General features: G+C 32.4%; 1 protein-coding gene across 1 annotated transcript in view; it reads left to right on the top strand.

Moving 5' to 3' along the window:
* Positions 1-3,007: 3,007 nt before the first annotated feature.
* Positions 3,008-12,128, top strand: part of LOC149144153 (uncharacterized) — a 35,546-nt gene continuing 26,425 nt past the window's right edge. The window contains exons 1-4 of the mRNA XM_089452047.1: positions 3,008-3,779; positions 7,375-7,496; positions 7,605-7,723; positions 8,141-8,961. Of these exons, the coding sequence (XP_089308173.1) occupies positions 3,008-3,779; positions 7,375-7,496; positions 7,605-7,723; positions 8,141-8,961 (1,834 nt within the window). The remainder of the gene's footprint in view (positions 3,780-7,374; positions 7,497-7,604; positions 7,724-8,140; positions 8,962-12,128) is intronic.

The following is a 12,128-nucleotide window of genomic DNA, read 5'->3' as shown; positions in this document are numbered from 1 at the left end:
TAATTTTCGGCAATATTTTGAAATGTGATCAATTCGAACGAAGTCAATTATTTAACTACATTAATATCAATCAAATTTTTTTAATTTTAAGATGTTCTAAATTTTATGATTTTAAAATATTCAATGCAGATAAATTTGATCTATAAATTTACATTTATTTATTTTTTAGGTTTAAATAATTAAAAAAAAAAATTGATATTTTAGTGATATTTTAGATCTTCCTGTATAAGGATTTGGGCGAAAAAATTTGAGGTGAAATCTTAATTTGTGTTATTTAAATTAGTTTTTTCAAAGTATATATGGATTCAACAACATTCTGAAAAATCTTTAAGGCATTAAATTGTGCTAGTTACCTATCAAACTTGTGATGTCAATAAATTCAGACCAAAAAAAAAAAAAAAAAAAACTTAACCAAAAAATCTAAATAAAAAGAAATCAGTTAAAACAAACAATCCCTTTCAAGTACTACCCGTCGAAATGCGCGGCTACATGCCCTGGAGATAGCCAGTGATAACTAGATAATAATAAAAAACGACGTGTTACCCCGCGCCTGTTATAAACCATAGTTACCAAATTCGAATTCGAATACGAATTCGAATTCGATTCGATACGGAAAAAATTCGATTACCTAAAATACAATACGGAAAAAATTGGGAAGTAAAGATCTTTCAAGATTAAATTATTTTTAAATTAAAAAAAAAGAAAATCTATATTCTAATATATATTTAAAAAAAAAACATATTCTCACATCCTAAATTTTAATATAACCTTTAAAAATAAAAAAATAACAACATTATTAATTAATAACTAAAACAACATAATTCTCTTCTTGTAGATTTAGCGTTTCCAATAAAACACACTTTCAAAGAGTTGTTTACAGTGTAGATTTTGTTAGTCCAGATATGCATTCTACTCAATTCAAAACAGACAGGAAGGGAGAAACACACCTCAACAGGAAGGGAGAAACACACCCCAACTTTAATTCATCGTTTCGATTTTGTTACTAGTGGGGAATAGGGGAAGTATAAAATTCAAATAAAAAAATTAGAGACTATATATTTTATAAATATTTATAAATAAGAATTTATTTTTCTTTCTTATAGGAATTTATTATTTTTAACACGTATAAACTTACTATTTTTTACTATATTTTAATATATAATTTATTGTTTTTTACCACTGTAACTTTTTTAATATGTAATTTACTATTTACTATACTTTTTAATATAGAAATTTCTATTTTATATATATATATATATTATCAGCAAAAATCTTTACCAAATTAAATAGTAAATGTAATTTTTTTTAATATAAAAATTTATGTTTTAAATAAAATAGAAATTTCTATTTTTAAATATTAAATTTTATACTAATAATTTTTTATTAAATTCCATCATAATTGTAATATTAGTAACATACCATTTTACTTAATTTCCATTATGATTATAATATTCTTAATATACCATTTACCATTTATCATAATTGTAATATTCTTAACATACTATTTTACTAAATTCCATCATAACTGTAATATTCCTAACATACCATTTACCATTTATTATAATTTTTTTAATATAAAAATTTTTATTTACCAAATTTCATCCATCATAGTCATAATAAATTAATAAATTTAACCAAACATTTAAGGTTTATTATAAAAAAAATTAATATAAAAAAATTATTTAAAAAAAAAAAACAAAACAAAACCGTACCGAATTCCAATTTCCGAATTTACGACCGAATCGAATCGTACTGCCGTATTTCCGAATTTTTCTGGCCAGTACGGCCGAACTTGGTAGCTATGTTATAAACTCCTATCTCCAGGGCATGTAGCCGCGCATTAATGAAGCTATAAAAATGGAAATAGGAATTTCCGACATTATAGAAGTGACAAAGACTGGAAATAGGAATTTCCGACATTATAGAAGTGACAAAGACTTAGAGATGGAAATAGGAATTTCCGGCATTATAGGAGTGACAAAGACTTCTGCAGGTGACCTGAGAAGCAGTCGGGCATGTTTCACATTGGCTACACCTACCAACGAAAGCGATGTAAATGGGCAGAATCCGAAGATCGGACAATCCAGATGACAGCATTAGATATTTAATACGTGACTTTAATATTCACTCAGTTTAATACGTAACTTAATACGTAACTTGAATACTCAGTCAACAGGGTGAACACTTGTCTCCCCATTAATAAGACTATAAAATTTTAGATATGTATTAATAGAATTTTCAAAATGTAATAATATTTTATTACTTTTTATATAATTTTAAATGATTGAGTCGTGAAAGAATCGATCGAAATTTTCTGTCGGCCGCAGTTCATCACATATTTCAGTAATTCTACTGCAGTTGTCTATAATGAGACTTTTTGGAAGCCTTTCCAGTAGGTTTTTCTAGTCAAAATTTCGCAGCAATTTATTGGAATCACAAGTTTGATAGCTAGTTTCTGCACAATCAAGGCGTCGCAGGGGTTTTTCAGGGTGCTGAATCCAAATATGCAGTTAAAAAACCATTTTAACTGCGACAAATCAAGATTTAACCTCAATTTCTTCTGCCGGATTCCGTCACTGAAATCTCCAAAAAGTCACATTATAGACAACTCCAATTCTACTAACTAATGAAATAAAGTTTCATGCCAGTGGTTCTCTTAAAAAAAATAGTGTAGCATGTTTCACATAGATTACAGCTGGCAATTATGGTGGGGAACGTTTGTCTCTAAACTAACGTATGCCAATTCGGTACGCCAGAAAAGAATGACGCAGTATATAAGATATTGGAGTGATCTAACGAAAGGAAGTCTCTGGTGGCTTTCTCGTTCAGAGAGGAAAAGCCCCGGAGAATGCCAGATGCACTGGCAATTCTGTTTCCCTACATGTGTAAAGGCTGTAGCTTGTAGGTTGGGTTGGTTAGATGACTGTACTGAGATGTTAGCAAGCAACTCCATGGTCTAGTTTTTGGGAAAAAATAGGAGTTCATTAGCTCCACGGATTTTGAAATTATGGGGGACAAAATGAAGGTATATGCACGAATGTGGAAGGCTGTTTTAGAAAAAATTCGTGTGAATGAAAGTATAGGGAAAGCTACTGTCAACAAAAATTCAGGAGATATTGGTCGCCTGACAGAGACAGAGTCGTGGCAAGAAATTGAACAGAATTCAGAGGAATTGTGTGGCTTGACCGAGAATAAGTCATCGCAGGAGATTGGACAGAATTCTGGGGAAATGGGTGACTTGACAGAGAGAAAAAATTCCCAAGAGATTGGAGAGAGCTCAGGGAAAATGGGTGGTTTGATAGAGAGTAAGCTGTCACAAGAGATTGAACAGAACTCGGGGGAAAACGGAGAGAGCTCAGGGAAAATGGGTGGTTTGATAGAGAGTAAGCTGTCACAAGAGATTGAACAGAACTCGGGGGAAAACGGTGACTTGGCAGAGAGAAAATTTTCCCAAGAGATTGGAGAGAGTTCAGGGCAAATCCGTGGCTGGACAGAGAGTAATCTGTCGCAAAAGATTGAAGAGATTCCAGATGCTGCTGATAGTTCTGCTTCTACTTATACTTCTGCTGCTGCTTCTTCTTCTGTAGTTGCACTATGTGTGGAGAAGAATAGCGAACATACTTATACTTCTGCTGCTTGTTCTTCTTCTGCAGTTGCAGTATGTGTGGAGAAGAATAGCGAACATGCAGTGAGATGGGCATTGGATACCCTAGTTTCTGATGGAGGCCAATTGACGCTGATATATGTCAGGCGTCCCATTTTTGCTGTTCCCACTCCCAGTATGATAATCCTAAACCTTTGGTGTTTTCGTATATTATGATTTTCTTTTTTTTAACTTCCCAGATGCACATCAACATTGTTTTCTTTTCGATAGCTGGGAGGTTTTTTCTTCAGACTGAAAAATACATGATTGAAGTAGTTCACAAATATACATAGTCTTGCTTAGAATTAGAGCATAAAACATAATCTTCTGCAGAATTGGACCATAAAACAGCAAGGGATGAAAAACCAGCTTTAGTGATGGTTCCCCCGTATGTTAATGAATGGGGAACCGCCTATTATTAGTTCGATATTGCCCAACATCAGTTCCCCTACTATATATCTGGTTCTAAACTCATTCATAGGTCGAGTTTCAAAAGCTCCATCTTCAAGTTACCCTTGCCCCTCCTATTTCTTCTCTGGCGGCCCCCAATAATAGTTGAGCAACTATGGTTCCATCATTTTCGGCATCTTTAATTGTAATACCAAATTTTCCCACCTTACTTAACTTAGAACTCCAGTAAAATTGATTGATAATATGAATGTTTTCCTATTATAAATTTGTACGTTTTATTTTTCAGGTTTAAGACATTCAAATATACAGTTAAGGCACTATTGTTTTATGTGTTGCACTCCCAGTTAATGGCTGTGTAGAAGGATAATCCAATGCTTCCAGAGTGTTTCGTGGCATGTGTTTAAATCTAGCAATGTGTCTGTTTACTAGGTTTTGATGTAAGTGACTCTAACAAGTGGTATCAGAGCCAAAAGTCTTGAAACACACACTCCTTGGGGCAGGAGATTCTGTTTGAGTTTGAAACACACACTTCTTGGGGCAGGAGATTCTGTTTACTAACACGTACGGATTTTGGTTTTGGTGTGTTTCGTGGCATGTGTCTGTTTACTAACACCAGTGGGTTTTGGTTTTGGTGTGTTTCGTGGCATGTGTCTGTTTACTAACACGTGCAGGTTTTGGTTTTGGTGTAACGACAATCGTGACTCCAACACTATGACCAGCATAGATCTAACATAAGCTCATAAGGATCAAATTTCTTGTGCAAACTTATTGTAAAGTCAAAAAACAATATGTAATTTTTTATTGTTTAAATTATATATCTGAATATTATATATTATCTAATATGTATATTATGAAGATTTTAAATTATTGAATATTTTATTTTATATAACTTTAAATTAAATTTTTTAACATTTTTCGTATATATAAATATATATGAAATTGATATAAAATATTAAAATATATTTATGAAATATAATGAAATTGATATAAAGTATTAAAATATATTTATGAAATATAAAATTTAAACATTGATATATTTTTTGTTTCTAATTATTTAAATAAAGTATATTATAATTAATTAAATAAATATAATATATTTTCTTTTCTTTTTTATAATAACACATATTATTTTTTATTTATTTGATTTTAGAAAGGCCCACATACTTATACATCACTTTTGTATTTATACATGACTTTCATACCAAATTGTAAAATATTCACTAAATAAAATAATAATTTAACATATTAAACCATCGAACCAAGAATCTATTACTATTTCAAACTAGCCCAGACCAATCTGTATAAAATATGCAACCTTATACATCACCTTTATACTGGCCTGTAGAATATCCTCTAAATAAACTTGTAATTGCGCATGTAAGCAACCTAAACCATCGAACACCATCGAAAAGAGAGCCTGTTATCGTTTCGAATTGGCCCAGACCGATCTGTGTAAAATATGCCATCTATCGGATAGTTTATTTCTGGAGATTCTTTAAATTTTATAAGAAGCATTATAAAAGAAAGACGTCGAATTGGCCCAGACCGATCTGTGTAAAATATGCCATCTATCGGATAGTTTATTTCTGGAGATTCTTTAAATTTTGTAAGAAGCATTATAAAAGAAAGACGTTGACCGAATTTTTTATGTGGTGGGACACTATGTTGGATGTCGTTACTATTGTTTTATTTGATTTAGTTGAGAAACATGCAACATGTCACTTAAACAATTAGCGTGCACATATTTAGAAAAACCTTAACAGCAGATGGCCGTTGTGCAATCGCTGTAAGCTTTGCGTGATATTGTTTAAATATAATACATAATATCAATTATAGGGAGACATTGTTATGTGGAAATTAGCTGTGAGTCGGAAGTTACGTGCATCTGCACCCCACCCCAGCCACGGACTCATAAAGATTCTGCTTTAGATTTTGTTTTAAAATGCATCCCCTTTCAGTTAAATTTTTTATTTATTATAAAAATTTAAAAACAATAATTATAAAAAAATATAGATAATAATTAAAAATATATACATTTTTTAAAACGGAAATTTAATAAATATAATAATTAGATATTATTTTTTGGGATTCAATTGTATTAAAAAAGTCATTTATTTATGATCATATGATTTTTGAATTGTCCACTTAACACTCAATGCATCTCATAATTCTGAAAAACTGGGATTGAAACTAGTGAAATGAATCACATAGCGTCAATGCTTGCACCGAGTAACCATGACTTCCGGAGAAGTTACCCATGCCAGATCGCCTCTGCCTCAAGCGCCCTCCATGACTTTCCTCGAAGTTACCCATGTTAGATGGCCTGTGGCTCGAGTGCCCTTAACTGTGGAGTTTTCCCCACAATCAAGCCCACTTAGCTTGGTACCCCATTTACAAAACCTTAGCAAGTATTGTGCCTCATGAACCATTGAAGTAGACCTCACTTCACTCTAATTTTTCCCCACAATCAAGCTCACTTAGCTTGGTATCCCATTTGCAAAACCTTAGCAAGTATTGTGCATCATGAACCATTCAAGTAGAACATGTATTTAAGTGCATTATATTAGATATATTTTTTTGGGATTCAACTGCGTTAAGAAAGTCATTCATGTATGACCATTTCCATGAGAGGTAATTGTAAGTGACTAACTTCTCATCATTTTTGAATAGTCCACTTAGCACTCATTGCATCAGGTGATGCTCACAAGGGTGAAGAGGTAGGATTGAAACTAGTGAAATGAATCACATAGCATCAATCATCACTTCCTGCACTTGCATTGGGTAACTAGAACTTCTTGGGAGGTCACTCATCCCAAATTACCTTTGACTAAAGCGGCTTCACTGTAGAGAATAATTTTTACTCATTGATATTTATAAATTAATTAACATTAATATTTATAATTATTTTATTATTGATATTTATAAATTAATTAAATTTATTTTAAAGAGCTGAGAAGAATAATTGAGTCTCTACTCAAATTCAATTCCTATCAATAATAATTGAGTCTCTACTCAAATTCAATTCCTATCAATAATATCAGAAGCTTTGATAAAATGGCTTTACACCTTATCAAAAATCAAAAACATATATATTCATTATCTGAAATATAAAACTACTTTTCACATTAAAAAAAATTCATTGAAATATGAAAATCAACTCGTAAAATTGATCTGAAACTATGTTAGTTTATGGACTTCCCATTTTTCCGAGCGTTTGAAGTTTTTTTACTTTCAAAATAAACGGCGAAATTCCAAGGTTTTGAGTTTTCTATGATTGCATTCCACTACATTAAATAACTTTAATGTGTATCTGGTTGCAGTGGGAAACTACCTGCCAATTGCACTGGCAAGCAGTGATGCTGTAGTGGCTGAGATGGAAAAAGTTGCATCACAAACTACTAACCTGATCTGGCCTCTCCAGCAGATGTGTCACAGCCAAAAGGTCAGCTTAAATCTTTGTCCTCTTGGAGATTTTTAATTATGAGACAGCTTACAGTTTTGCCATGTCAGACTGGAGCAGTTGTATTAACTCACTGTCAATGGAAAATAGGTGCAGACAGAAATCACTGTGCTAGAAGATCATAATATACCAAGAGCAATTCTGAAACATATCTCAGAGTCCGGAATCAATAAGCTCGTTATGATGTCTTCGAATCCTCTAGTAAAAAGGTAAATCAGTGCGAAAATAAGCAATTGTTTTTTAGATATTTCAATTAAACAACTCACTATCGTTAGATTGCTTCACAAAATTTCCCATGGTTTGGTAGCACTTCTACTGTTCATCACAATTGTTATCTAATTTGATTTATTGTATGCTTATCCCAGCAAAATTTTGATTGTAAAGAGTAAACAGAGAGCAGAGAGTACACATACAATACCATTTCTTACATTGGACTCCATTACATATTCTTTGATTTATTGTATGTTTATCCCAACAATATTTTGATTGTACAGAGTAAGCTGACAATACAGATTACCGATACAATGCCATTTCTTACATTGGGCTAAATCAGTTCTTATTTTCATAACATATTGTTCATGGTCTGAATAAATAACATATTGTTCATGGTCTGAATTATTTTGTAGAAAACCTAAAGGGCACGATAAAGGTCATGACAGTTGGAAGCTTAAACGCGACAATAGTATGAAACCTAAAGGCAACGACAAAGGTGACGACAGTAGGAAGCTTAACAGCGCCAATAAAGACCTTACAGGCGATGATATGCTAGCAAGTACTGCAATGAAACCCTCAAAGTCTTGTTCTGTATATGTTATTTCAAAAGGAAAAACTGCTAAAATAAATCGAAGCAATTCTTCGGCACGAGATAGCAGCAGTAGTTCAGATGATACTTTTCTGTCAGGAGTTACTACAATATTCTTTGGCAACGACAGTTTCTCTACTGAGCCCTGGATTGTTTTATGTAGTCACAATTCGGAGGAATTGTGTGGCTTGACAGAGAATAAGTCATCGCAGGAGATTGGAGAGAATTCTGGGGAAATGGGTGACTGGACAGAGAGAAAATATTCCCAAGAGATTGGAGAGAGCTCAGGGAAAATGGGTGGTTTGATAGAGAGTAAGTTGTCGCAAGAGATTGAACAGAACTCGGGGGAAAACGGTGACTTGGCAGAGAGAAAATTTTCCCAAGAGATTGGAGAGAGTTCAGGGCAAATCCGTGGCTTGACAGAGAGTAAGCTGTCGCAAGAGATTGAAGAGATTCCAGATGCTGCTGATAGTTCTGCTTCTACTTCTACTTCTTCTGCTGCTTCTTCTTCTTCTGTAGTTGCAGTATGTGTGGAGAAGAATAGCGAACATGCAGTGAGATGGGCATTGGATACCTTAGTTTCTGATGGAGGCCAATTGACGCTGATATATGCCAGGCGTCCCATTGTTGCTGTTCCCACTCCCAGTATGATAATCCTAAACCTCTGGTGTTTTCGTCTATTATGAATTTCCTTTTTTTTTATTTCCCAGATGCACATCAACAGTTGTTTTCTTTTCAACCGCTGGCAGGTTTTTTTTTTTTTCCAAACTGAAAAAATAGCCCAGAAATATACGTAGTCTTGATTAGAATTGGACCATAAAACTTGTAATACCAAATTTAACTTAACTTAAAACTCCAGCAAAATTGATTGATAATATGAATGTTTTCCAATATAAATTTGTACATTTTATTTTCCAGGTCTAAGAGATGCAAATAGACAGTTAAGGCACCATTGTCCTATGTGTTGCGCTCCTCGTTAATGGCTGTGTAGAAGGATAATCCAATGCTCCCTGTGTGTTTCGTGGCATGTGCTTAAATCTAGCAATGTGTCTGTTTACTAACACTTGTGGGTTTTGATGTAACGGCAATAGTGACTCCAACAAGTGGTATTAGAGCCAAAGGTCTTGAGTTTGAAACACACACTCCTTGGGGGAGGAGATTCTGTTTACTAACACCTACGGGTTTTGGTTTTGGTGTGTTTCGTGGCATGTGTCTGTTTACTATGAGTTTTGGTTTTGGTGTGTTTCGTGGCATGTGTCTGTTTACTAACACGTGCGGGTTTTGGTGTAACAACAATCGTGACTCCAACACTATGACCAGCATAGATCTAACATAAGCTCATAAAGATCAAATTTCTTGTGCAAACTTATTTTAGAGTCAAAAAACAATATGCAATTTTTTATTGTTTAAATTATATATTTGAATATTATATATTATCTAATAGGTATTTTATGAAAATTTTAACTTACTAAATATTTTATTATATATAACTTTAAATTAAATTTTTTAACATTTTTCCTATATATAAATATATATGAAATTGATATAAAATATTAAATTTTTTTTATGAAATATCAAGTTTAAACATCTTATTCATATATTTTTCTAGTTTCTAATTATTTAGATAAAAATATATTATAATTAATTAAGTAAACCTAATATATTTTCTTTTCCTTTTGATTTTAAAAAGACCCACATACTTATACATCGCTTTTGTATTTATACATAACTTTCATACTAAACTGTAAAATATTCACTAAATAAAATTATAATTTAACATGTAACCAACTTAAACCATCGAAACAAAGAATCTATTACTGTTTCAAACTAGCCCAGGCCAATCTGTATAAAATATGCAGTCTTATACATCACCTTTATGCTGAGCTGTACCTTTAAACCATCGAACAAAGAATCTATTACTGTTTCAAACTAGCCCAGGTATCTTTATACTGAGCTATATCTTTATACTGAGCTGTAGAAAATCCGCTAAATAAATTTGTAATTAGGCATGTAACCAACCTAAACCATCGAACACCATCGAAAAGAGAGTCTGTTACCGTTTTGAATTGGCCCAGACCGATCTGTGTAAAATATGCCATCTATCGGATCGTTTATTTCTGGAGATTCTTTAAATTTTATAAGAAGCATTATAAAAGAAAGACATTGACCGATTTTTTTATGTTGTGGGACACTCTGTTGGATGTCGTTACTATTGTTTTATTTGATTTAGTTGAGAAACATGCAACATGTCACTTAAACAATTAACGTGCACATACTGTGCAATCCCTGTAAGCTTTGCGTGATATTGTTTAAATATAATACATAATATCAATTATAGGGAGACATTGTTATGTGGAAATTAGCTGTGAGTAAGTTACGTGTATCTGCACCCGCACTCCCAGCCACGGACTCATAAAGATTCTACTTTAGATTTTTTTTAAATGCATGCCCCGTTCAGTTAAATTTTTTTATTTATTATAAAAATTTAAAAACAATAATTATAAAAAATATAGATAATAATTAAGAAATATAAATTTTATAATAGAAATTTAATAAATATAATAATTAGATATTATTTTTGGGATTCAACTGTATTAAAAAAGTCATTTATTTATGATCATATGATTTTTGAATAGTCCACTTAACACTCATTGCATCTCATAATCGTGAAGAACTGGGATTGAAACTAGTGAAATGAATCACATAGCGTCAATGCTTGCACCCCGTAACCATGACTTTCCGGGAAGCTACCCATGCCAGATCCCAGTAACCATGACTTCCCGGGAAGTTACCCATGCCAGATCACCTCTTTTCTCGAAGTTACCCATGCGAGAAGGCCTCTGGCTCAAGCGCCCTTAACTGTCAAGTTTTCCCCACAATCAAGCCCACTTAGCTTGGTACACCATTTGCAAAACCTTACCAAGTATTGTGCCTCATGAACCATTGAAGTAGAGCTCACTTCACTCTAAGTTTTCCCCACAATCAAGCTCACTTAGCTTGGTATCCCATTTGCAAAACCTTAGCAAGTATTGTGCGTCATGAACCATTCAAGTAGAACTCCCTTCACTCTTATGTATTTAAGTATTGAGGATCTTTTGCAATGCATTATATTAGATATATTTTTTGGGATTCAACTCTGTTAAGAAAGTCATTCATCTATGACCATTTCCATGAGAGATAATCATCTATAACCATTTCCATGAGAGGTAATCGTAAGTGACTAATTTCTCATCATTTTTGAATAGTCCACTTAGCACTCATTGCATCATTACTCACAAGGGTGAAGAGGTAGGATTGAAACTAGTGAAATGAATCACATAGCATCAATCATCACTTCCTGAGCTTGCACTGGTAACTAAAACTTCTTGGGAGGTCACTCTTCCCAAATTGCCTTTGACTAAAACGCACTTCATTGTAAAAAATAATTTTTACTCATTAATATTTATAAATTACTTAACATTAATATTTATAATTATTTTATTATTGATATTTATAAATTAATTAAATTTATTTTAAAGAGCTGAGAAGAATAATTAAGTCTCTACTCAAATTCAATTCCTATCAATAATATCAGAAGCTTTGATAAAATGGCTTTACACCTTATCAAAAATCAAAACATATATATTCATTATCTGAAATATAAAACTATTTTTCACATTTAAAAAAAAAATCATTGAAATATGAAAATCAACTCGTAAAATTGATCTGAAACTGTGTTAGTTTATGGACTTCCCATTCTTCCGAGCGTTTGAAGTTTTTTTACTTCCAAAATAAACGGCGAAATTCCAAGGTTTTGAGTTTTCTATGATTGC

Source organism: Pinus tabuliformis, chromosome X (assembly GCF_031772625.1).
Source record: "Pinus tabuliformis cultivar Carrire ecotype Pingquan chromosome X, CPIR1, whole genome shotgun sequence".
Classification (NCBI taxonomy): Eukaryota; Viridiplantae; Streptophyta; class Pinopsida; order Pinales; family Pinaceae; genus Pinus; species Pinus tabuliformis.
This window is presented reverse-complemented; position numbering and strand designations above follow the sequence as displayed.